Here is a 26,752-nt window from a genome sequence, read left to right as displayed (position 1 = left end):
AGAATCAGCTTATGTAGGTATGAGAGATGTAGTGATGATGGATAGAGAAAGTAGTGGCTCCCAGTAGGAGCTCTAAACAGAAAGGGCAGGTACTTTGAGTTTCAGGCATGTGCAGGCATCCATGTGCATCTCTCTCTCTCTCTCTCTCTCGTGTGTGTGTGGGTGTGGGTATGTAAAAGAGAGAGTGGGAGAATGAGAATAGAGGTAGATAAATTTCCCAAGCAACTTTAGGGACGGCAGTTATTTTAGACAGGATGACTGATTTGTATTCATTCAGAGTAATTATTTATGTTCATTTTCTCCAGAATCGAAGTAATCCTCTATTATTATTTATTATCGAAAATAAATGAAAAGGTTAACTTGTAATACTATAACCACTGTTAGCATTTCAAAGCATTTCTTTCTAATTTTTAAAATGTTTTTAAAGCATTTGTAATCATACTGTATAATTTTGCATTATGCTTTTGTTATTTAGTATGGGAAAATGCTAGATACCTACAGTACTTGATACATAATAGGCACTCAATAACTATTTACTAAAGAAGGAATTATTGACTTATTTAAAAATCTTTTCAATGGACCATCAAGCGACTATACCATAATTGACCTAATTGTTACCCTTTGTTGTTTCTAAATTTTCCTGTCTTAAAAATACATTGAATATTTTGATGTAGATCACTTTTCCTGAAGCATATAGTTTTTCCTACGTATAAAGTTATTTTCTTAGGACAGGTTCCCAGAAGCAATTAGGGGTCAAATAAAGTATTAGAACTCTTGGTTGCAAGGGGTAGAAACTTAATTGGGAAATATTTTGGCCAATCTAGTCAGGGGCTTCCAGGATAAATCTCAGTTATGTTTCTCAATTATGTTTCTGCCCCTTGCGTCTCTTTCCTCTATTGCTGGGACTTCAGCCTTTGCTGTATTGAGTGCTCAGTTTATACTCCCAGGGCTTTGTTTCTTGTTTACCAGTGCTCTTCTTTGCTTTTCTCTGGCAGACTCTTGCCATCTGGTGGTAAAGATTGGCATTGGCAATTTTTTGTAGTTGATAATCCTGATTTGTATATGTAAAATGTAATAAGCAAGGTGGTTCTCCCAAGGAAAGGATTTTGGACAGACAGGAAAAGGATGTCTGCTATAAGTGTTTCATTAAATGTTATTAAATTATTATTTGATTTGATTTATTTTTGAGACAGAGTCTCACTCTGTCACCTAGGCTGGAGTACAGTGGCGCCATCACAGCTTACTGTAGCCTTGACTTCCTGGGCACAAGCCATCCTCCCACCTCAGCCTCCTGAGTATCTAGGACGACAGGCATGCACCACCACATCCTATTAATTTTGCTGTAATTTTTCTAGAGATGGGGTCTCACTGTATTGTCCAGGCTAGTCTTGAATACCTGGGCTCAAGCAGTCCTCCCAAAGTGCTAGGATTACAGGCCTGAGCTTCCATGCCCAGCAATTATTTCATTTTAAATTATTTTTATTAAATGTGTAATAGTTTATTAGTATTTTATCATTCTTGATAGCCATTGATAGTGACTTCCAAAAGTTTATTCTAGCCTTAGTAATAGTTCTTATTTTACTGTCCTTTCACCACATTGAATATTATTCTCTAAATACTTTGCTAATTTAATGGATTAAAAATAGTAGCTTGTTTATATTTCCTTTTTTAACTTAACGTCTATCATAAATATTTTTTGTAATTAATTTAAATGGCTGTTTACTTTTTTATTCCACAGATTTACTATGTTTGCCATGCTGTTTTCCAGTTATTGTTCATTAGGGTTGTTTTATGGTTCTTACCTATTTTTTAACCTCTGTAGGTAATAATACTGCAAGTTATTTATGTATTTATGTATGTATTTATTTATTTACTTGTGAGACGGGGGTCTTGCTCTGTCACCCAGGCTGGAGTGCAGTGGCGCAATCTCAGCTCACTGCAACCTCTGCCTCCTGGGCTCAAGCAGTCCTCCCACCTCAGCCTCTTGAGTAGCTGGGATCACAGGTTTGCACCACCACGCCCAGGTAATTTTTGTATTTTTGGTAGAGATGGGGTTTTATCATGTTGCCCAGGCTAGACTGCAAGTTATTTCAGCTCTGTAAGTTTTTTGGCTCTTTTGAGTTTTTCCTTTGAAAAAATTCTATTGATGATATTCTTGCATCAAAGATAAACATCTTTATCTTTTTGCTTTCAAATAATTTTACCAACTTACATTTCTATCAGTATTGTGTAACTACAGATATTTTATCACATCTTTACTAATATGGAGCATTACTTTTTTTAATTTTTTGTTTTTTATTTAAATTAAAATAAGATTTACAATATTTAAAAGATAGAGATGGGGTCTCGTTATGTTGACCAGGCTGGTCTCAAACTCCTTGCCTCGTATTCTCACATCTTGGCCTTGCAAAGTGTTGGGATTACAGACGTGAGCCACTGCTCCCGGCCTATTTTATTTACTTATTTTTTTTGAACCAAGGTCTCACTCTGTCACCTGGGCTGGAGTGCAGTGGCGCAGTTGCAGCTCACTGCAGTTTCAGCCTCCTGGGCTCATGCGATCCTCCCATCTCAGCCTCCTAAGTAGCTAGAGCTACAGGCACGTGCCACCATGCCCGGCCAGGGTTTTTTTGTTTTTTTTTTTTTTAATTTTTTTTTATTTTTTGTAGAGACTGGGTTTTGCCATGTTGCCCAGGCTGGTCTTGAACTCCTGAGCTCAGGCAATCTGCCTGCCTCAGCCTCCCAAAGTTCTGGGATTACAGGCATGAGCCACTGTGCCCAGCCACTTTAAGCATTATTTTAAGAATGTTTGTTGGTTGATTGGGTATAAAAAGCAGTCTCAATTTGCAGTTTTAAGTTTCACGCTTTTCAGTGAAAATTTTCATTTTTCCCTTGCATTCCCCAACTCTTACCTTCTTATCCAGTTTAGAGTATAAATACCAGATATGCCCTCTGCTTTATGTTATTTCTTCTTCTTGTGCCCAGGTCTGGTCCATCGAACTCATATGTCATCCTGTCGGGTGGATAAGCCCTCTGAGATAGTAGATGTCGGAGATAAAGTGTGGGTGAAGCTTATTGGCCGAGAGGTAAAGTTCTGTGCGGCTCCCATGTGGTTAGAAAGGATTAGGAAGAGCTGGGATTTTTGATATTTTATGATAGTGAGTGTGTAAATTTTGTTAATTGTGGCTGATAATCTTATTTTAAAATCCTACCATTAGAATCTATTCTGAATTCAAACCTTCTGGTAGACTGTCCTGCAAACTCAGAAGGAATGATATGAGCTATAAAAGTGTGGTGCAATAAGTGCATGTTTGTAAAACTTCCCTCTCTGAAGTTTACCCATAGGGTGGGCCGGAGGAGAAAAAAAGAACCAAAAAGAGAGAAGGAAACTTGATCTATGGGACAAGTGTTTATCACAAACTTCAAAGAATACCTGCCAGATACACTTCAATTTGGGACAAAACAAAAAGAACACAGATAGTTTACAGTCATTTTCCCTAATATCTGGCACCATGCAATGTGCAGAAAGTGAAAAAAATCTGAAGGACCCTGTTACTCACTTGAGGGTATGAGGGCTGTGGGTGTGGGCCGACCACAGGAGAAATAAGAGCATACACTGAGTCCTGTTCTGCCAGAGACAGCATGGGAGACAGGCATGAAAGAACTATTATTCAACAATATTTAAGTGCTTAATATGTGCTAGGTTTGGGAGATATAAGAGCGAACCAGACATAAATGATCCCAGCTATTATGGAGTTAATATGGAATATAAGTAGAGACAATTTTTCTTTCTTTTTTGAGACAGGGTCTCTCTTTCTCACCCAGGCTGGAGTACGGTGGTGCCATCACGGCTCACTGCAACCTCAGCCTCCTGGGCTCAACTGTTTCTGCCACCTCAGCCTCCTGAGTATCTGGGACTACGGGCATGCACCACTAAACCTGGCTTTTTTTTTTTTTTTTTTTTAATTTTTTTGTCAAGACGGGGTCTCACTGTGTTACTACCCAGGCTGGTTCAAACTCCTGGGCTCAAGTGATCCTCCTGCCTTTGCCTCCCCAAGTGCTGGAATTACAGGCATGAATTTCCATGCCTGGCCAAGACAAATATACATAAAATAATTGCAAGTTATATTAAGTGCTATACTGGGTTCAAACACTATTGGAAGAAGATTTCTAGTTGTCAGGAAAGGACTCTTTGAGGAGATAGTATATGAGCTGAGACCTTAAAGAAAAGGAACTAGTCATGGAAGACTTGGGATAGGAGCATTCCAGGCAGAGAGAATAACTGATGCAAAGACCCTGAAGTGAAGAAATGCTTCATGTGCTGCGGGAAGCAAAAGAAGACCAATGTGACAAATGTCTTCATGCTTAAAGAAGCTCTAGACCAAGTCCAGAAGGAGATCTAGTCTCCTGAAGTGTTCAAAAACCTATTCTGGACTTAGGGATATCCGAACAAATCACTATGCTGAACTTACCTGGAAGAACAGCTTTTATTTTCTGCCTGGTTACTTCCACAAGCCATGGATTTTTTGAGCTACCATTTTTGTCTTTCCTCAGAGGGACAGGAATGAGATTAAGACTGTTTCCTAAAATTCTTCTGCCACAGCGTCTACCTTAGGCTATTTGTATCCGCAATGTTCCTAGCACAGCACCTGGTCCATTAAAGAAGCTCAATGTTATGATGAAAACGTTGACTCTTAATTTTAGACTGGCCATCTAAATGATGTATTTAAAGTTTTTGGTGACTTTTTTTGGTCTCTTTCAGATGAAAAATGATAGGATAAAAGTATCCCTCTCCATGAAAGTTGTCAATCAAGGGACTGGGAAAGACCTTGATCCCAACAATGTTATCATTGAGTAAGTAAAAGGTTTGGGAAGGTGAAAATTCTTCTGCCTCCCAAAGCATAAAATGCTTTAGTAAATCAGACTGAACTGGTAACTCTACCATTTATGGACTTTGTGATATTGATGAGTTATGTAACCTTTGCAATCTTTGGTTTTTAGAAATGTAAAATGAAGTTAGACCAGGCATGGTGGCTCATGCCTGTAATCCCAACACTTTGGGAAGCTGAGGCGGGCGGATCACCTAAGAGGTCAGGAGTTTGAGACCAGCCTGGCCAACATGACGAAACCCCGTCTCTACTAAAAATACAAAATTAGAAATTTGCTGGGTGTGGTAGCGCGTGCCTCTAGTCCCAGCTACTTGGGAGACTGAGTCATGCACTAGAATCTCTTGAACCCGGGAGGCAGAGGTTGCAGTGAGCTGAGATCATGCCACTGCACTCCAGCCTGGATGACAGAGTGAGACTCGGTCTCAAAAAGTAAAATAAAGTAATAAAATAAAAATAGTTAACACCTTGCTGCATAGAGTTCTAAGATGAAATGTTAACGTACCAAGCTCCTGGCATTGGAGTGCTCCATCAATGGTTTTGTTTCCTTTCCCTTAATCTCTTTCTGTTTCTGCCCTTTAACCAGTTAGCTAATAAGCATTCATGAAGAACTATTCTTTACCTCTCTCCCAGTGATCCGTGCAGTGGGGTTACATGGGTCTCTTCCACATAGAGACCACGTGGAAGGGTAGAGTAATCCAGGAGCAACTCCAGCGGGGTTTAGACTCCCACATCTTGGGATACACTGTGCTCTGAAAACAACATCTTACTTTCATTGGCTCTTCTGACCTTTCATTTAGGAATGGGAAATTATCTGTGTAGGACAACATCTGGCAATACAAGGAATTTTCTGTCTGTCTCAAGTCTTTCTTGGATTTCTTTCTTTCTTTTTTTTTTTTTTTTGAGATGGAGGTCGCCCAGGTTGGAGTGCAGTGCCATAATCACGGCTTACCGCAGTCTTGACCTCCCAAGCCCAAGCTATCCCCCCACCTCAGCCTACCGAGTAGCTGGGACTACAGGCACGCGCCACCACACCTAATTTTTATTTTGTAGAGACAGGGTCTCCCTATGTTGCCCAGGTTGTTCTTGGACACCTAGGCTCAAGCGATCCTCCCACCTTGGTCTCCAAAGTGCTGGGATTACAAGTGTGAGCCACCATGCCCAGGCTTCTTTCTTAAATTTCTCATTGGAGGTTCTTGGATCCCTAAAGTCCCTTAAAGGGGGATCTTGGAGGGTTTTTTTTTTTTTTGAGACAAGTTTCGCTCTTATTGCCCAGGCCGGAGTGCAATGGCACAATCTCGGCTCACCAGAACCTCTGCCTCCCAGGCTCAAGTGATTCTCGTGCCTCAGCCTCCACAGTAGCTGGGATTACAGGCATGTGCCACCACGCCCGGCTAATTTTGTATTTTTAGTAGAGATGGGGTTTCTCTATGTTGGTCGGGCTGGTCTTGAACTCCCGACCTCAGGTGATCTGCCCGTCTCGGCTTCCCAAAGTGCTGGGATTACAGGCGTGAGCCACCGCGCCCTGCCCTTGGAGGGATTATTAACTGTTTTTAGTGTTTTAGAAAGCCATCCAAAATCGTATGTGTATCCTCAGGTTAACCATGCTGTTATTTTGTTGCTTTTGATGATAAAATATCACATTGTTTGTCTTATGTTAATTAGGTACGCTCAATGACAATTATGTCATTGATGAATTTAAAAGACAAGAAAGATGATAGAATGTTATTTGAGTGGGATCTTATTGGTGAAAAGTTTGGAAAGCCTTATGTTTACAGTTCTGAGCAAAATCACTTTGAATTTGAAGGAATTTTATCTGGAAGTAAGGGAAATGATATTGAATACGTACTGCAGTGCCAGGCATTTTATGTACATTCTTGTGTACATAACAACCTGCAAAGTGGACGTTATCTCCATTTTACCTTATATTCCTGCTTTATAACTTGGTGCCTGGTGATAAGTAACTTACCTGTGATTACATAGCAAATTATCAGGGACTCAAAACTCGGTCTCTCTGACCTTAAAGCTAATGCCCTTTTCACCACATAATGCTTCTCACTCTTGCATGTGACTTACAGAACTTTTCATATTTCTGTAGTTTAGTCTCTAAATATTAACATGTTTGTAAGGCTGATTATTAACAAAATACTGTCAGTAATAGTAGAAATCTTTTATAACTCAGAGTGCAGAAGTGTTGAAATCTGGCTGTGGTTCAAGTTAGTGTTTGGAAAAGACAAAAGAAAAAATTCTGATGATTGCATTGTAATAAATTGCTTCTGCTCCAAAGAATCCGACACTATATGGACTCATTAAAAAGTAGTGAAATTTCCCAAAGCCACCCTTACAGTGATAAAATATAAAACATGTAAGATAAAAGAGCTAACCCTGTTTCTCAGAAAATGGGTAGGGAAGGGAAAGGGCTCCCTGGTTTTGGGCTGTCTCTGTGTAGAACTATTTTTAGTAATAATCAAGTGGCTGAAACAGTAACTTTTGTTGTAAATTATGTCTATAGCTGCATCCAGGAAAGAAGCATGGCATAATGGAATGATTAGAGGATTTAGAGCTAGACTTGAAACAGAAAGAGTACTAGATCTGCTCCAAACTAATATATGACTTTGAGCAGATTACTTAGTCTATCTGAATCTTAGCTTGTTTACTATAAAAAGGAGACAGTAACATATATCTAAGGAATGCTTGAGTGATTTAAGTAAAATCTTATTTGTAAGGAGCCAGCTTCATGTCTAGTCTATGGTAGACATATATGTAGCTACTTATTGTTTTAAATGCCACTTTGTTTTTTCCTCTAATATCTGAGATTATAGCACCTTTTCTTTTTTCCTCATACTATGGTGTACAGAACCACACCTTTGCTTTTGAAAGAATGTGTGTGTAAGACCTACAAAAACAGAGACCATGACTTGTCTGCCATCGTGCCTGATGTATAGCATTCATAGTATTCATTTAGTTTTTTTGAGATGGAGTCTCACTCTGTTACCCAGGCTGGAGTGTAGTGGTACAACCTTGGCTCACTGCAACCTCTGCCTCCTGGGTTCAAGTGATTCTCATTCCTCAGCCTCCCGAGTAGCTGGGATTACAGGTGTAGGCCACCATGCCTGGCTAATTTTTGTATTTTTAGTAGAGATGGGGTTTCACCATGTTGACCAGGCAGGTGTCAGACTCCTGACCTCAAGTGATCCCCGCCTCAGCCTCCCAAAGTGCTGGGATTACAGGCATGAGCCACTACCGCTCAGCCCTAGTTAGTACTTTCATTTACTCATTTGTTCAACAAATATAAGGCAACTTGTAATAAATACAAAAAGAGTAGTTTAAAGCAGTGGTCCCCGACCTTTTTGTCACCAAGGACTACTTTTGTGGAAGACCAATTTTTCCATGGATAGGGGGCTGGAATGGTTTTGGGATGAAACTGTTCCACCTTAGATCATCAGGCATTAAATTCTCATAGAGGGTGTGCAACCTAGATCCCTCACATGTGCAGGTCACAATAGGGTTTGCACTCCTATGAGATTCTAATGCTGCTGCTGATCTGATAGGAGGCGGAGCTCGGGTGGTAATGCTCCTTCACCTGCTGCTCACCTCCTGCTGTGCAGCTTGGTTCCTAACAGGCCATGGACCAGTAGCAGTCTGTGGCCTGGGGGTTAAGGACTCCCTGTTTAAAGAAAGGGTTCTAGGAATTCACTTGAAGAGGAAGAGTTTACTTCGGGCTTTGATGGTCAGAGAATAGGTGGTATTTGAGTTAGGTTTTGAAGAACAGATAAGATCTTGTCAGACAGCAGGGGAAGGAATGGTATTTCAGGCAAAAGAAATGGTTTGAGGAAAGGAATGAGGCAGGAAAGCACATAGTACATTTGGGAACCTTGTTTAAGGAAAGAAGAGGATATGGTCAAGTACTAGAATGGAAGGCTTGAAAGATAATTTAGGGTCAGATTGTGGAGAGCCATGAATATCAGTTAAAGAATATGAATTTTTATTTATTTATTTTTTGAGATGGACTCTTGCTCTGTCACCCTGGCTGGAGTGCAGTGGCATGATCTCCGCCTCCCAGGTTCAAGCAATTCTCCTGCCTCAGCCTCCTGAGTAGCTGGGATTACAGGCGCCCACCACTGCACCCGGCTAATTTTTGTATTTTTAGTAGAGACGGGGTTTCACCATGTTGGCCAGGCAGGTCTTGAACTCCTGGCCTCAAGTGATCTGCCTGCCTTGGCCTCCCAAAGTGCTGGGATTACAGGTGTGAGCCACTGCACCCAGCCCATGAATTTTTTTTAAAAAGCCTTTGGACAGAGAGGCTTCTCGTCAGATTAACCTCCCCAGGAATCCCATTGTCTGGCCTTGCCCTGTTATGCGCAGTATTCTCATCCTGTCTTCAGCCATCCATAGTTTGTCAGCCACCTTTCATTTTCCATAAAAATCTAACTCTTATATTCATCCCCTCAGGTCCCAAAGTGTTAACGAGATAATCTAATAAGTGACTCTGTAAACGGAAAGGGGCTAAAAGCAGTTTCCAGTTAGGTGTAGCCCGCAAAGTATAGTCTTTTTCTTTTTTATTATGATCAAGATCAGAATTGAGTGTAGTATATAATTTTTTTTTTTTTCTTGAGACAGGGTCTTTGTCTCTCAGGCTGGAGTGTAGTGATCATAGCTCACTGCAACCTCAAATTCCTGGGCTCAAGTGATCCTCCTCCCTCAGCCTCCCAAGTAGCCAAGACTATAGGTCCATGCCAGCATGCCCCACTAATTTTTTTTTTTTTTTTTTGAGACAAGAGTTTCACTCTTGTTGCCCAGACTGGAGGCAGTGGCAGGATCTTGGCTCACTGCAACCTCCACCTCCTGGGTTCAAGCAATTCTCCTGCCTCAGCCTCCTGAGTAGCTGGGATTACAGGCATGTACCACTATGCTCAGCTAATTTTTGTGTTTTTAGTAGAGACGGGGTTTCTCTATGTTGGTCAGGTTGGTCTTGAACTGCTGCCTTCGGGTGATCTGCCTGTCTTGGCCTCCCAAAGTGCTAGGATTACAGACGTGAGCCACCATGCCTGGCCTAGTTTTTAAATTTTTTGTAGAGGTGACGTCTTGCTGTGTTGCCCAGGCTGACCTTGAACTCCTGGTCTCAAGTGATGCTCCCACCTTGGCCTTCCAAAGTGCTGAGAGATTATAGTTGTGAGCCACAACTCCTGGCCTGTAGGGTAGTCTTTAGAAAAAGCACATATGACTTAACTGTGTTAAAATTATTCATTTGTATGTCTCCCTCCATTGCCAGACTATTAGTTCATTCCAGAAAAGAATCATATTTTGTTCATTTTGGTATACATAATTATTACTATCACTAGTATTAGCACTGGCGTTATCCACTTACTAGCTGTACTGAAAAAATGAGATTAATCTCAGAATCTGTGCTGGGATGGATTGGAGGAAGAAAACTGAAGGCAGGGAGACCAGTGAGGGAGTTATTACTCTAGATGAAACATGATGGGAGCCTAAACTAGAATGATGGCAATGAGGACAAAAAGAGAGACGTGGGTGACTGACACATTTGTTGAATTGAGTGTTAAGTGGGAAGTATGATTTGGTTTGTAGTCTGTTAGAAGCCACAGAGTATTGGAATTGATTGTCATGGGGGTCGCGTAAGCTGCAACTCACAGCCACTTGAAACTCATCTCTACAAATAGATATGTGAAAGTGAAAACCATGTTTGTGAGTTCCTTGAGTTATGTCCTCAAGTTTCTGCCTATGTTATGGGTTTTTTTTGTTGTTGTTGTTTGTTTGTTTTGGAGACAGGATCTTGCTCTGTCGCTCAGGCTGGAGTACAGTGGTGCAATTCGCTCACTGCAACCTCAATCTTGCAGGCTCAAGTGATCCTCCTGCCTCAGCCTCTCGAGTTGCTGGGACTACAAACACAAGCCACCATGCCTGGCTAATTTTTTTTTTTTTTTTTTTTTTTTTAAGTAAAAGGAATCTGTACTGTTAGAAATTAGAATTGCGATTACCCTTGGGGGAGGCAGGTGACTAGAAGGGAGCATGAGATGGGCTTCTGAGATGCTGGCAATGTTCTGTTTTTTTGTTTGTTTGTTTGTTTTGAGACAGAGTCTTGCTCTGTCGCCCAGGCTGGAGTGCAGTGGCGCAATCTCGGCCCACTACAAGTTCTGCTTCCCGGGTTCACGCCATTCTCCTGCCTCAGCCTCCTGAGTAGCTGGGACTACAGGCACCCACCACCTCGCCCAGCTAATTTTTTGTATTTTTAGTAGAGACAGGGTTTCACCGTGTTAGCCAGGATGGTGTCGATCTCCTGAGCTTATGATCCACCCGCCTCGGCCTCCCAAAGTGCTGGGATTACAGGCATAAGCCACCATGCCCGGCCTTAATGTTGTGTTTTTTGATCTGAGTACTGGTTACTTTGGTATGTTCAAATTGTGAAAAATCAAGTGAGCTGTATACTTATGATAGACATTTATATGTATATATATTAGTTTGTTCTCACACTGCTATAAAGAACTACCTGAGACTGGGTAATTTTTAAAGAAAAGAGGTTTAATTGACTTATAGTTCTACTGCCTGTATAGGAGGCATGGCTGGGGAGGCCTCAGGAAACTTACAGTCATGGCTGAAGGGTGAAGAGGAAGCAAGCATATCTTCATATGGTGGCAGGAGAGAGAGAGAGAGAGAGAGAGAGAGCGCAAAGGGGAAAGTGCCACACGCTTTTAAACCATCAGATCTCATGAGAACTCCCTCACTATCACATGGGGGAAATCTGACCCCATTATCCAATCACCTCCCACAAGGTCCCTCCCCCAACACTGGGAATTACAATGTAACATGAGATTTTTGTGTGTGGAGGAACACAGAGCCAAATCATATCAACATATATATTATATTTTGGTAAGAAGTTTAAAAATTTTTTAAAAGGCTGTGAGAAATGCAACAAAGAGATTAATTCTGTCTGAGGGGCTCAGAGGAAAAGACTTGATAGAAGGAGAGCTAGTAACTGAACTGAGCCGTGAAATGTCTAGGTATAGTGAAGTGGTGAGGTGAGAGTCAAGTGGGGGAAACAGAGCATTTCAGAGAGGGGGAGAACTGTCTGAGCAAAAGCACTGAGCCACATGGATAAGAGAAAATAGACTTCTTTGGCCAGAGCATATTGTGTGAGTAAAGATGAGGCTGGAAAAGTAGTTTAGAGACAGACTGTGAAAGGCCTTGAATGCCAAGGTAAAGAATTTGGAGCTGATTTTCTAGAAAGCCTTTGAAGGTCTTTTAAACCTATGAGTGACCTGGTAAGGGTTGTAGGGTGTTTAGCATGGTGAGTAATTATATATTTTCATCCTCTGTGCATTAGTGAGATTAAGGTTAGTCTCATTCGTAATTGTTAATTTAGGGCTGTTTCACATCATTGCATTTACTGCCTGACTCATTCTGCCAGAAACTTTCTTTCTTTCTCCCCTTTCCCTGCCAAAAACAAAAAACCAACATACAACCTTACCTTGTAGTATCTCTGGCCGTATCTCTTAAGGGGGCCGGCAGTCAGTATCTTTTTCATTATAGGCAAGAAGAGAGGCGGAGGCGATCCTTCCAGGATTACACTGGGCAGAAGATCACCCTTGAGGCTGTCTTGAACACAACCTGCAAGAAGTGTGGCTGTAAAGGTAGGGTGAAGCCTCTGCCCTTTCCACGTTTCTCTCCTTGTGGATGGACCCTTTTCTGGAAGAAGGAGGCAGCCCAGTGTGAGTTTAGTTTACCCTGTTTTTTAGCCAAGTGATGGCCTTTGCTTTTTTTTCCACCAGACTCACATCAGAGTTCATGGGGTGATACATTTTCTGTTTTCTTTTCTGAGTGCTGGCCCTACCAGATACTATACCACTACCACCACTCCTCCCACCCCACTCACAGCGTATGCCTTGTCTGGGCAAGACCCCCATGAACTATGCCAGGAGGGGTAAGAGTGTTGGATTATGATTAACACTCAATAATTTTATCTCCAAGGATGATGATTCTGCAAAAATTAAGCAACTTAGAAATATATAACTTAAAGATCCAAGTCAGACTCTCATCTTTATCTTTTTAATGTCAGAGTTCTGAATACAATATCCTTTTACAGGATATTGAATAAAGAATACAGGATAGTCACTTCTTTTTAGCTCTGTTTCCTCAGGTTTCCTCTACTCTTACTCAAATATTAAAAGGTCTTTCAGCCTGATCCCTATTTGGAGCTATAATGAGAGAGATTGCCAGCTTCTCATTTTCAGGGTGACCTCAATTGTCACCCCTTCTCCCTAGTCTTCCATGTACCCTACTGTGTTGATTTTTCTACAATAACTGGTAGCAGATTTGCGCCCTGGTTGAAGTTGTGGGGTTTTAAGCCCCTATTTATCATTAGTATAGAGGGGAGAAGGAAAAAATAAAATTGAGAGAAAGAATACCTCCTCAGGAAAACTGTGGGAACATTCCAGGTATTTGGAAAACTCTGCTATATTTCCCTGCCAGGTGCCACCCAGCTGCTGGACCCAGAGGTACAGAGTACTTTACAGATAGCTTTTTTCTTTTTTTTTTTTTTAAGATAGGGTCACCCAAGCTGGAGTGTAGTGGTATGATCATGGCTCACTGCATCTTTGACCTCCTGGGCTCAAGCAGTCCTACCTCAGCCTCCTGAGTAGCTTGGACCACAGGTGTGTACCACCATGTCCAGCTAATTTTTAAAAATTTTTTGTAGAGACAGGGTTTCCCTGTGTTGCCCAGGCTGGTCTCCCTGGGCTCCAGTGATCCTCCTGCCTCAGCCTCCCAAAGTACTGAGATTACAGGCATAAGCCACTGTGCCCAGCCCACACGTAGCTTTTTGATTATCTCATACAATTCTTCTGTGCCCCTAAGACAGGATCTACCACAAACTCAGACACAACTAGCAGTGTAGAGCATAGCATCTGTTAAAGGGCCCCTCAATACCACTATAGGCTCAGTGAAGGTGGGGGTCTTTTAACCTTAACCGTGTCCAACAGGCATTACATAAAGAAGAGAAGAATAATGAGAGGTGGAATTTGTCCCAGTTAGTAAAGGTCAGGTCAAAGGTAGTTGGTTTTGGTGCAGCAGAAAGCACAGGGCAGGGAGGCATGAGACCCAGGATAAGTTTGAACTCTGCTTCTGTCTATATGACCTTGAGCTACTTCTCAAATCTGGGCTTTCATCTTCTACAAATGTAGGATGGATTTGATGATCTCTAAGGTGCTTGCCAGACCTGACAGTCTGTAAATGTTCAGTGCCCCTAGGTGACTGTGCCTATTTCTGTGTGTGTTAGCTTAGATGTGAGTGCCCACTTGCTACCAGCTGCCTACAAGCTGTCTTCCTTTAGGGCTTGGCCTGCTACTCAGCTCCTTCTGCTAAACATCCTGTTCTCTGGAGCAGTCTTTGATTGTCAGGAATATGTTCCAAAATAGATGTTAAAAAATTAATAAGCCCCATTGCTAATGGAGGGCAGTAAAAACCTGCATCCTCATATCCTTCGCCATTTTGAGAACAGTACCAGTGTTCCCCACAGCCCTGAGACCAGCCGCTAGTCTGGCTGTGGTTGAGTGAGCAGTGTCATGTTGAGGTGGTAGAAAGTCACCCTGAATCAAACAGCTGCTTTGAATGAACTCAACAATATTTCCTGAGCCAGCTAGCCCATTTCAGGAGACTTGGGGGAAGATTCACTTGCTGAGAAGAGAGACTACTTCCTTCTTCTATACCTTTTCTACTTCTCTTCTGCAGGCCACTTTGCAAAAGATTGTTTCATGCAACCAGGTGGGACCAAATACTCTCTGATACCTGATGAGGAAGAGGAAAAGGAAGAGGCAAAGTCAGCAGAGTTTGAGAAGCCTGACCCTACAAGGAATCCTTCTAGAAAAAGAAAGAAGGTGAATGCTACTTTGCTTTTATTTTATCATGTCTTTTTCAAGTTTTAAGATGAAAATCTGAAAAGCCTCACGCAGCAGTACACACCTGTAGTCCCAGCTACTTGGGAGGATAAGGTGGGAGGATTGCTCGAGGCCAGAAGTTTAAGGCTGCGGTGCGCTATGATTATGCCTGTGAATAGCCACTGCATTCCACTCTGAGCAACATAGTGAGACCCAATCTCTAAAAAGAAATTTTTTTTTTATTAAAAAAAAAGAAAAATGAAAATGTGCTTTTTGCAGAAATTTTAGAAATATTGAAAAACATAATGAAGCAAACCAAGATCTTCTGTAACCTTTCTACCCAAAGAGACTCTTATTAGCATTTTGTGGTATATTCTAATCTTTTTTCTTTTTTCGAGACAGGGTCTCTTGCAGTGGTATGATCTTGGCTCACTGTAACCTCTGCCTCTCAGGTTCAAGCGATTCTCATGCCTCAGCCACCTGAGTAGCTGGGACTACAGCCATGCGCCACCATGCCTGGCTAATTTTTGTATTTTTAGTAGAGATGGGGGTTTTGCCTTGTGGGCCAGGCTGATCTCAAACACCTGGCCTCGAGTGATCTACCCACCTCGGACTCTGAAAGTGCTGGGATTACAGGCATGAGCCACGACACCCGTCCACTTTTTTCTAGGTAATAATAAATACAGATATATATAGCTACACATACATGTAAATACAAAATTGTGGTCATACTAGGTATAGTTTATACCTTTTTTTCATTTCACTTATCAAAAGCATTTCCTAGTATCCTTAAGTGTTCAAAAACTTGATTTAAGAGCAACATAATATTCTACCCTATGGCTGTATGATGATATATTTAATTATTTTCCTATTACTGGATATTTTTTATTACTTCCAACCTAAATTTTTGGCCACATCTCTTATTGTTTTCTTGGATAAATTCCTAAGTAAGATTACTGAGTTAGGGCTTTAACGCTCTTGATATATTTTATCAAATTGCCTTCCAGAAAATACTTATCTGTCCCCAGCAGTGTATCAGAGCACCTGTCTCACTGAATTCCATCTCCTATATCTACTACTTATGGCAGAGCAATTCATAAAACAGATATTATTGTGGTCCAGAAAGAAACAGTGCATTTGTAGCATGCTACACAGACAATAAAAACTATTCTGTAGGTTGATCAGGAAATATTTCTTCTATCGTGTAGGATTTTTCTAACTATGGCCAGTATATTGACTTTTGTTTCATTTTGAAATCTTTAGCAAACTTTTGTTGAGGGGTCATTTTGTACCAGGCATTGTAACTCTAGGAATACAAAAACTGTGATGAGGTCCTTGCCCTCAGTGGTTACTATCTATAGATTAAGTATTATCTTAATTTTCTGGGTGAGGAAAAGGTCTCATTATACCATTACAAGAATTAGCCAAGTATATGAATAATAATTTCCCAATCTATATATTCTCTTTCTCGGTGATCCTATCCCTCCTGAGACTTCAGCTGCATTATTGACTTCCACATCCTTAACTAGGATGCCATGGGTACCTCAAACTTTGGCTGGAGTCAGTCAAATCCAGACTTGAGGCTCTTCTGTGCTTTTACTAGCTGTTAATTTGGGGCTTTATTTTTTATTTTCTTTTTGTTTTTTAAGATGGAGTGTCATTCTGTCTCCCAAGCTGGAGTGCAGTGGTGTGATCTCGGCTCACTGCAGCTTCCGCCTCCCAGGTTCCAGCAATTCTCCTGCCTCAGCCTCCTGAGTAGCTGGGACTACAGGCGCAAGCCACCATGCCCGGCTAATTTTTGTATTTTTTTAGTAGAGACAGGATTTCACCATGTTGGCCAGGGTGGTCTCAAACTCCTGAGCTCAAGTGATCCGCCTGCCTTGGCCTCCCAAAGTGTTGGGATTACAGGTGTGAGCCTCTGTGCCTGGCAAACTTCCGTTTTTTCATTTTCAAAGTGGGATTGTTGTGATCTTTGATGACAATGTTCTTGCAGAGGGATGCCTGGCTCCCAAAAATAGATATAAAGCACCGACAAGTAAGTTCCTAATTAGCGTTGGCTGTTGTGACAGCCCTAATTATCTTTTTTAGTCCTCCTTCCTAAACATACACACACACTACCACGATCACCAGTACCACCAAAACCCTTGTTTCTACCTTTCCATCATATATTAGCTATTAATGGCAGCAATACTCTCCCAGTCTCCCAAGAAGGAAACCAATGTCATTTATTTTCCTCTCCTTTTCCATCCCACATCTAGTCAGTCACCAAGTCCTGGCAGTGGTGCCTTTTAAGTACATATCTCAAAATTCTTTATCCCATTCCCATTCCCACTGCTACTGGACAGTTGATCCCCTCACTTCTCTTACAGTCAGACTATTGAACGCTGTAGCCTAGGGAGTTTTAAAAAATACATATTTGCCTTCTACCTCTTAGGTACCATGTTTACAGGGCCTAGGTCTGGGCATTTTTTTTTTTTTTTTTTTTAAAGCACCTTTTTTGGCTGGGCATGGTGGCTCATGCCTGTAATCCCAGCTGAGGCTGGAGGATAGCCCGAGTCCAGGAGTTTGAGACCAACCTAAGCAACATAGGGAGACCCTGTCTCTATAAAACATAGAGGAAATTAGCTGGGCATGGTGGGGCACGGCCTGTGGTCTCAGCTACTCAGGAGGCTGAGGTGGGAGGATCGCTTGGGCCCAGGGGTCAAGGCAGCAGTGAGCTGTGATTATGCCACTGTGCTCCTGCCTGGGAAACAGAGCGAGACCCTGCCTCGAAACAACAACAACAAAACCACCTACTTTATGTCACTGCCCACTTCTGTTCATTGTTGATTTCTCACCCTATGCTTTAACTCTGAATGTTGGAGTGTTCCAAGGGAATCTCATCCTGTCCTATGGTTTTAAATATCATCCCTATACTCATAACCCCCAAATTAAGTGCTTGTATCTGTATTTTATCCAAATCTGCATTGCTATTCTTGACTTTTTCTCTGGAACTCCAAATTTAGTTAATAGACTGCCTATTTGACGTCTGCATCTGGTTGTCTAGTTAGCATCAAGCTTAACACACCTCCAAAACTTAATTTTCCTAGCCAAAGCTGTTCTTTCCACATTTGGCCCTGTCTCAGTGATTGGAACTCGTTGACCCATTTGATAAGCCAAAATCTGCAGCCTTTTTGCATAGTGTTTTTTGTTTGTTTTTATGGTAAAATATACATAACATAAAATTTACCATTATAGAAGTGTACTGTTCATTGGCATTAAATACATTCATATTGTTGTACAACCATCACCGTCTTTGATCTTGAGAACTCTCTATACTCATTAAACAATAACGCCCCCCATTCACCTCTCCTCCCTGTACTTGCAACCACTGTTCTACTTTCTGTCTTGGAACCATATGGTATTTGTCTTTTTGTGACTGGCTTATTTCACTTAGCATAATGTCCTTAAAGTTCATCTGCATCATAGCATATGTTAGAATTTTCTTCCTTTTTAAGCCCAAATAATATTCTGTTCTACGTATTTATTTTTTGAAGCAGGGTCTTGTGCTGTTGCCCAGGCTGGAGTGCAGTGGCACAATCATGTCTCACTGCAGCCTCAACCTCCTGGGCTCAGGTGATCCAGGAGTGTGCCGCCACACCCAGCTAATTTAGTTTTTGTAGAGATGGGGTCTGGCTATGTTGCTCAGGCTGGTCTTGAACTCCTGGCCTCAAGCAGTCTTCCCACCTTGGCCTCCTAAAGTGCTGGGATTACAGGCATGAGCCACCACATCCAGCCCCATTTTATGTATATACCACATTTTGCTTATCCATTTATTTTTGGTGAACACTTGGGCTGCTTCCATATTCTGGCTATTGTAAATAATGCTGCTGTGAACATGGATGTATAAATATCTCTGAGACCCCACTCTTCTTTCTTTTTGGTGTATACCCAGTAGTAGAATTGCTGGATCATATATTCTGTTTTTAATATTTTGAGGAACCACTCTGTTTCCCATTGTACATTCCCATCAATAATGCACAAGGGTTCCAGTGTCTCTACATCCTTGCCAACACTTATTTTCTGGGTTTTGTGTTTTTTGGAGAGTAGCCATCCTAATGCATGTAAAGTGACATATTATTGTGGTTTTGATTTGCATTTCCCTAATGATTAGTGATATTGAATATCTTTTCATGTGCTTATTGGCCATATGTATATTTTCTTTGGAGAAATGGCTATTTAAGTTCTTTGCCTATTTTGCATAAGCTTGTTTATTTTGTTGTTGTTGTTGATATGTAGGAATTTTTTATATGTTCTGGATATCAATCCCATCAGATATATGGTTTGCAAATATTTTCTTCTAATCTGTGGATTGTCTTTTTACTCTGTTGATAGTGTCCCTTTTTTCCCTATCAGATTTAGATTTTTTAAAATAGTGGTAAAGAACATATAACATTTACCATCTTAACTATTTTTAAGTGTACAGTTCAGTAATGTTGAATATATTCATGATAGTATTCATTGCACAAAAAAATTTTAATCTTGGTTAAGTTAAACTTACCTTTTTTCCGTTATTGCTGATGCTTTTAATGTCATACTCAAGAAATCATTGCCAAATCCAATGTCATGAAGCTTTTCCCTTATATTTTTTCTAAGAGTTTTGTAGCTTTAGCTCTTATGTTTCGGTCTTTGATCCATTTTGAGTTTATTTTTGTATATGGTGTACAGAAAGGGTCCAAAATTTCTTTGCATGTAGATCTCTAGTTTTTAAAACACCATAGGTTGAAAAGACTGTCCTTTTACCCACTGAATGGTCTTGGCACCCTGTTGAAAATCATTTGACCAAATAAGTGAGGATTTATTCTATCACTGGTCTATATGTCTTTATGTCAGTACCACACTGTTTTGACTACTGTAGCTTTTTAGTAAGCTTTGAAGTTGGGAATTGTGGATCCTCCAGCTTTGTTCTTTTTCAAGATTGTTTGGGCTACTTGGGGTCCTTTGAAATATTTCATATGAATTTTAAGATAGATTTTTATATTTTTGCAAATTCTGATAGAGATTTCATTTAATCTGTAGATTGCTTTGGATAGTATGGACACTTCAACCGTATTAAATCTTCCAATCCATGAAAATTGGATATCTATTTGTATCTTCTTTAATTTCAGCAACATTTTGTAATTTTCTGTATACATGTCTTTCCTCTCCTTGGTTAAGTTTCTTCCTAAGTATTTTATTCTTTTTAATGCTACTGTGTGAATTGTTTTCTTAATTTTTTTTCCGATTGCTCCTTGTTACTGTATAGAAACGCAACTGATTTTAGCATGTTCGTTTTGTATTCTGCAACTTTGCTAAATTCACTTATTCGTTCTAACAGGATTTTTTTGTGGAATCTTTAGGGTTTTCTACATAGAAGATCATGTCATCTGTAAACAGAAATAATTTTCTTGCAGATTTAGTTGCGTTTTTTTTCTTTTGAGGCAGAGTCTTGCTGTATCACCCAGGCTGGAGTACAGTCACATGATCGTGGCTCACTGCTGCCTTGATGTCCTGGGCTCAAGCCAGATCTAGATTTTTAACTGTGATTCTATTTGTATGTTCCAAGCATTATTCTTTCTCTTTTAACCTTTTAGAGGTAAATGGTACTTGTTACATTCCTAAAGTGGTTATATGGATATCTCATTTCTGTGGGTCTTTGGTTGAGTTCTTTTTGCTGAATATATTGAGTATAATTTGTTATTCCTTTGTTTCTAAAGCTGCTTTGAGATATGTATTTCAGTTCACAAAACCAATTACTGAGGATCTATCTGCTAGGTATGAGGCTCTTTATGACCTGCTTAGTCAACTTACTACCCAGCCCTCCATTGCCTTTCACTTAGTAGAGGAATGGTCTGATGAGCAATGGCAGTAATAATCATTATACATTATTATTTTTTAAAAGTATCTTTGGCCAGGCACGGTGGCTCATGCCTGTAATCCCAGCACTTTGGGAGGCCAAGGTGGGTGGATCACTTGAGATCAGGAGTTTGAGACCAGCCTGGCCAACGTGGCAAAACCCCGTCTCTACTAAAAATACAGAAATTAGCCAGGCGTGGTGGCGAGGGCCTGTAAACCTAGCTACTTGGAAGGCTGAGGCAGGAGAATTGCTTGAACCCAGGAGGCGGAGGTTGCAGTGAGCCAAGATTGCGCCACTGCACTCCAGCCTGGGCAACAGAGTGAGACTCCATCTCAAAAAAAAAAAAAAAAAAAAAAAGTATCTTTGTGTGTATGAACTTCTAACTCATGAGTCCTCTTTGATTAAAAAGTTTTCTAGGGAGTTTAGAAGGGTAAAACTTTCCTCTTGATGCCCACTATTCCTACCAAGATAGCATTTAGTATCGTTGTCCTTTCACCTCATTGTTAATCCCGTCATTATCTTTTATGCCTCATATTTATTTAGTGCTTACAGTTTATAAAATACCTTCCTGTTTTTGTTTCTTTTATCATTATACAATCCTATGAGATAGCCAGAACAGGTATTATTATCCCACCATTTTACACATGAGTAAAATGGAGCTTCAGAGAAATTGACGTAACTCACCGGAAGTCACACAAATATAAGAGATAATGCTGGAAAAAGAACCCATGTCTTCAGATTACTAACAATATTCTTTCTGTATATCACACTTCAACCATTTATTTAACTCTTCAATTATTCATTTACTGAACAAATATGTATTATCTGCTTCATGGGTATCTAGCATTGTGTTAGGTACTTGACATATCAAGACTCATCAAGTCAGTTTTTGGTGGGTTTTTGTTTTGTTCCCAGCTACTGTTAGCCATCATGTGATGTTATCTATTGATTTGTTTCTGCTCACAACTGTAAATCAAGATTCCAGCCCTCCTGTTTCCTTTTACCCTCTAAATCTTGGATTCCAGTAGGAGGTTGGTTTTCCTTACCAGTAAAATCTTCTGCCTGAGGTGGCAGATTTGGACACTTGTTTCAGGACTAGTCAGCTCTGGGAGCCAAATATGGAAATGAGTAGATTTGTGAAGGAACATGCCTTTAGCAGTCCGTGCTCCTGAGTTAGACAGTGGAGAGTAGGAATGCCTGGCGTGTGGAAGGGCATATATGATAGTAACTCATGTAAATTCAGTTAATGCATTTCTAACAGTTAAAAAAGTAACTCATGAAATAAAGATCATATAGTACCTACACTCAAGCCGCTAATCATATAAGGAGAAAGATAAGCAGCCAAGGTATGTGTGGTGGTAAAGGATAGAAACACATTCCAAGGAGGTTATTTGATTTTATGGACATCCAAAGACGGGAAATGCAGTGTAGTCAGGCCACCTAGGACTAGAACTGGAAAGTCTCATTAGATTCATCTCTGTTTCTTCACAAGTCTGTTTTATTACCTCACTTTTTGTAGTCTGGTGGAAGACAATGCAAAGCCTCTAAGACAGAAAATGGTAGACCTGTTGAGGAACCATCAGAAATAAATAGCCCAGGATAAGGAAAGGATGTCACCTTTAACAAATTATGCCTGGTACTTAATAGGAATACATGCACTAACTACCTGTGAATAGATAGACTTCATAATCTGTGCTCTCTGTCATTCTTTGGGTGTCTTCACTCAGTGAGACCTGCCCTCAGATTGCAGAGTAATAGATATTGACTCCTGCTGCTGGCAGTGGGCGATAATGAAGGGAGCAGGGGCAGGAGTAAGAATAACAGATCTTCCTAACCTTGAGCCTTCCCACCTCTTTTCATTAAAACATACATGTATTGAATGCCTTTTCCCACAAGTCTAGGATGCATTGATTTAGTTGTGTGCATCTGGCACCATGAACAATTTTTGTCCCAGTGACTGAATATTATAAGTAATTTTTGTTGGGCATAATTAGAATAAAAGGAAACTGTGTGTTGCAATTGGAAATGGGCTATGAAGTGGTTGGTAAAATAGGAATGGAAGTTTTGTAGTGAATCCCTAGATAATCTTCTGATGAACTTGTGGTCTGTGCTTTACTGGCCTCTTTCATTAATCATATGCCATCATAGGTCTTTCTGAATCAGTGTTATGTTATGAGGAAGTAAGTGCCTTGGGGACCAAGCTGCCCACTGATTATAGTAAACTTTAGATATATTTGATTCAGAATATAATTTTCTTTTGATTTTACCATATGATTTTCTGCTGTACCATATATAGAAGAACAAGAAATAGGAATGTCATTCTTTGGCTGCAGTGTTGGCTGTGTCCTGCTGTCCAGAGAATGTCTTCTGGTGCCTATATAGAGAAAGGTTGCCAGTCCTGAGCCCACTCAGGGACACATTCTCTGCCTATTCAGATACAGCAGAGCGCGTTGCCCGGTGTTGCCTACACAGAAGCCTTCAGTGGTTCACTTTCTTCTATGACATAAAGTCTAAGTTCCTTTAAGACTCTTCACAATCTGCCCAGCTTCCTAGCATCATTTCCCACCAGTCTCTTCCCACACATTATACTCCAGCTTCATTCATTAATAGAGCTTCTACTATGTGCTAAGCTCTGTTTTGGCCATTGCAGGTAAAGTAGTGAACAAAACAGGTAAAATCCCTATCTTCATGGCACTTAGATTCTAATGGATGGGGTCGATTGATACAGATAATAAACTGGTAAACAAATACAAAATAGTAAAAATAATGTATCAAGTACTGATAAGTGCTATAGAGAAAAATTAATTTGATTATGGGAGATAGGGAGTCCTAGAATGAGGATGTGGGGAGCAGGTGACTTTCATTTTAGATAGGATAGTAAGGCCAGGCCTTTCTTTTTTTTTTTTTTCTTGAGACGGAGTTTCACTCTTGTTGCCCAGGCTGGAGTGCAATGGTGCGATCTTGGCTCACTGCAACCTCTGCCTCCCGGGTTCAAGCGATTCTTCTGCCTCAGCCTCCCGAGTAGCTGGGATTACAGGCATGCACCACCACGCCCAGCTGATTTTCTGTTTTTAGTAGAGACAGGGTTTCTCCATGTTGTTCAGGCTGGTCTTGAACTCCCGACCTCAGGTGATCCGCCCACCTTGGCCTCCCAAAATGCTGGGATTACAGGTGTGAGCCACCGCGCCCAGCCTAGGCCAGGCCTTTCTCATGAAGTGTTGTTTGAGTGGATATCAGAAGGAAGTGAGGACATAAGCTATTCAGGCAAGTGGAGAGAGAGCATTTCAGCAAATGTAACAGCTGATGTTGGGAAAGAGTGTGGCATGATTAAGGAACATTAAGGACGCCAGTGTGGCTACAGTGAAATGAATGAAAAGAGAGTGATAGGAGAGGTTAGATCAGAAGGAACCCAGATCACTGGGGCCTTATAGGTTATTGGGAGGATTTCATCTTTCACTTGAGTGAGATGCATGTTATTAGAAGTTTTGAGCAGAGGAATGACATGATCTGACTTCCTTTTAAGAGAATTATTCTGGCTGCTATGTGGAAACTTAGATGGTCAGAAAGCAAGAGTAGAAGCAGTGAGTTGATAGATAATCCAGATGATGGTGGCTTGGACTAGAATGACAGTGGCAAAAATGATGAGAAAGGAGTTGAAGTGTGTATATATTTCGAAGATATAAGAGCAGGTGAGGATGGCATCAAAATTTTTGGACTGTGTAACTGGAAGATTTGAGTTAAGAGAAGGAATGCAGGAGAAGTAAGTGTGGGAGTAGGGAGCAGTCAGGACTTTAGTTTGAGTTGCTGTCTACACAGATGGAAAGATAGCTGGGAGAGTCTAGGTTTGGGAGGGGGCGGGGCATAGAAATTGAGTTGCCTATCAGATATTCAAGTAGGCCATAGAGTAGACAGTGGATATATAGTTTGGAGTTCAAGGGAGAGGCCCAGGTAAGATATATAAATTTGGGAGTCATCTATATATAGATGGTATTTATGTTCATGAGATCACCTGCAGAGTAAATATAGGGAAGAGACTGAGCCCCAGAGTGCTCAACACTTAGAGGTTATGGAGATGAGGATGAACTAACAAAGAAGAAAGGAAAGGAACAGCCAAGGAAGTTTGTAGAAAAGTAAGAGAATGTGGTAGAAATAACATGAGGAATGTGTTCTAGGTAAGATGGTCTGTATCCATCTTGACTAACCAAGTAAATAAGACCCAATAATTGACCACTAGATTTGGCCACGTGGAGGTTACTGGTAATTTTGTTTGTTTGTTTTTGTAGAGACAGGGTCTCACTATGTTTTCCAGGCTGGTGTCGAACTCCTGGCCCAAGAGATCTACCTGTCTTTAGAAAATTAAGTACTGGCTGGGTGTGGTGGCTCATGCCTGTAATCCCAGCACTTTGGGAGGATGAGGCAGGTGGATCACTTGAGGTCAGGAGTTTGAGACCAGCCTGGCTAACATGGTGAAATCGCAACTCTAGTAAAAAAAAAAAATACAAAACTTAGCCGGGTGTGGTGGCATGCACCTGTAGTCCCAGCTACTTGGGACTACAAGCGATTCAAGGAGAATTGCCTGAACCCAGGAGCCAGATGCGCCAGTGAGCCGAGATCACACCACTGCACTCCAGCCTGAGTGACAAAGCAAGACTCCGTCCTAAAAATAAGTAAATAAATAAAATAGAAAATTAAGTACTCAATAAATGTTCACTGCTATATTCTCTTTTTTTAGTTTTTACTTTTATTTTTGTTTTTCTCTCACACTGGGCTGCTGTTATCCTGTTTCAGAACTATAGTGAAAATGGGTAGACTAGCTGCTCTAGCAAGGGATATGTGCTTTTCCTAGGGAGCAGTCTTTGAGATGTTTGAGCAGTGGCTTCTTTCCAGTGCCCCCTTGACCTGCGCCATGGGCGCACACTCCTATGCCATTTAAAAACTTTTTTAATTTTCTATTTCCATCTGATACTTGAATCCATGTCATTTTTTTTTTTAACCCATTATCTTCTGTTTCCTTTCTCACTTGAATGAAGTTGAGAGAGCAGAAGCTTGGTTCATCTTCTGGCTCTCAGTCTTCCCCCACCCCAACTCCCAACTTTGCTTTTGAACTACAACCTTTTTTTTTTTTTTTTTTTTTTGAGACAGAGTTTCCATCTTGTTGCCCAGGCTGGAGTGCAATGGTACAATCTTGGCTAACCCCAACCTCTGCCTCCGGGTTCAAGCAATTCTCCTGCCTCAGCCTCCTGAGTAGCTGGGATTACGGGCACGTGCCACCGCGCCTGGCTAATTTTGTTTTTGTGTGTGCGTGTTTTGTTTTGTGTGTTTTTTTTTTTTTTTTTTTGAGACAGAGTTTCGCTCTTGTTGCCCAGGCTGGGGTGCAGTAGCGCGATCTTGGCTCACCACAACCTCCACCTCCCAGGCTCAAGCGATTCTCCTGCCTCAGCCTCCTGAGTAGCTGGGATTACAGGCATGTGCCACCACGCCCAGCTAATTTTGTATTTTTAGTAGAGACGGGGTTTCTCCATGTTGGTCAGGCTTGTCTCGACCTCCCGACCTCAGGTGATCCACCCACCTTGGCCTCCCAAAGTGCTGCGATTACAGGCGTGAGCCACTGCAACCGGGCGAACTACAACTTCGGATGTGATTGTTCTTTTGTTCTGTAGCTCAAGGCTAGACACATAGGGAAAATGACGCCATTTACTGGAGGATTGGATTGTCTTTGTTCAGGCTGCAAAACAGCTTTTGTATCAAAGTTGAGGTCTAGGAGAAGGCCACGTCCTTGAGCCCTTCTTGCTAGCTAGAGTCCATGTTCCAGCATGCCAGGACTCTCTAGTGATTTGTTTTTATCTTTCCTCCTCCTGAGCCTTCATCTTTGAGAGAGAACAAAGTGGAAACAGTGCCAAACTCTGTGTTAGAAAGTATAGTGGTTTTGCTGATTTAGCCTTGGTCGACTCACTTTAGATTTCTGAGTTGCAGTTTTTCCATCTGTAAAATGGGAATAATAACTCATGAATTTTGACTCTACAGACTATTATTGTAAGATAAGGATGCAAAAAGCTTGATAAACTAAAGCACTGTTTAGGTGTAAGGCAGTATTATTACTATCC

General features: G+C 41.0%; 1 protein-coding gene across 8 annotated transcripts in view; it reads left to right on the top strand.

Moving 5' to 3' along the window:
- Positions 1-26,752, top strand: part of ZCCHC17 (zinc finger CCHC-type containing 17) — a 67,968-nt gene that overhangs the window by 37,235 nt on the left and 3,981 nt on the right. For all 8 annotated transcript variants that reach the window (XM_054465484.2, XM_054465492.2, XM_054465474.2 and 5 more), the window contains 4 exons: positions 2,983-3,083; positions 4,760-4,851; positions 12,432-12,532; positions 14,628-14,773. In XM_054465484.2, the coding sequence (XP_054321459.1) occupies positions 2,983-3,083; positions 4,760-4,851; positions 12,432-12,532; positions 14,628-14,773 (440 nt within the window). The remainder of the gene's footprint in view (positions 1-2,982; positions 3,084-4,759; positions 4,852-12,431; positions 12,533-14,627; positions 14,774-26,752) is intronic.

The sequence above is a fragment of the Pongo pygmaeus genome, chromosome 1, assembly GCF_028885625.2.
Source record: "Pongo pygmaeus isolate AG05252 chromosome 1, NHGRI_mPonPyg2-v2.0_pri, whole genome shotgun sequence".
NCBI classification, from domain to species: Eukaryota; Metazoa; Chordata; class Mammalia; order Primates; family Hominidae; genus Pongo; species Pongo pygmaeus.
This window is presented reverse-complemented; position numbering and strand designations above follow the sequence as displayed.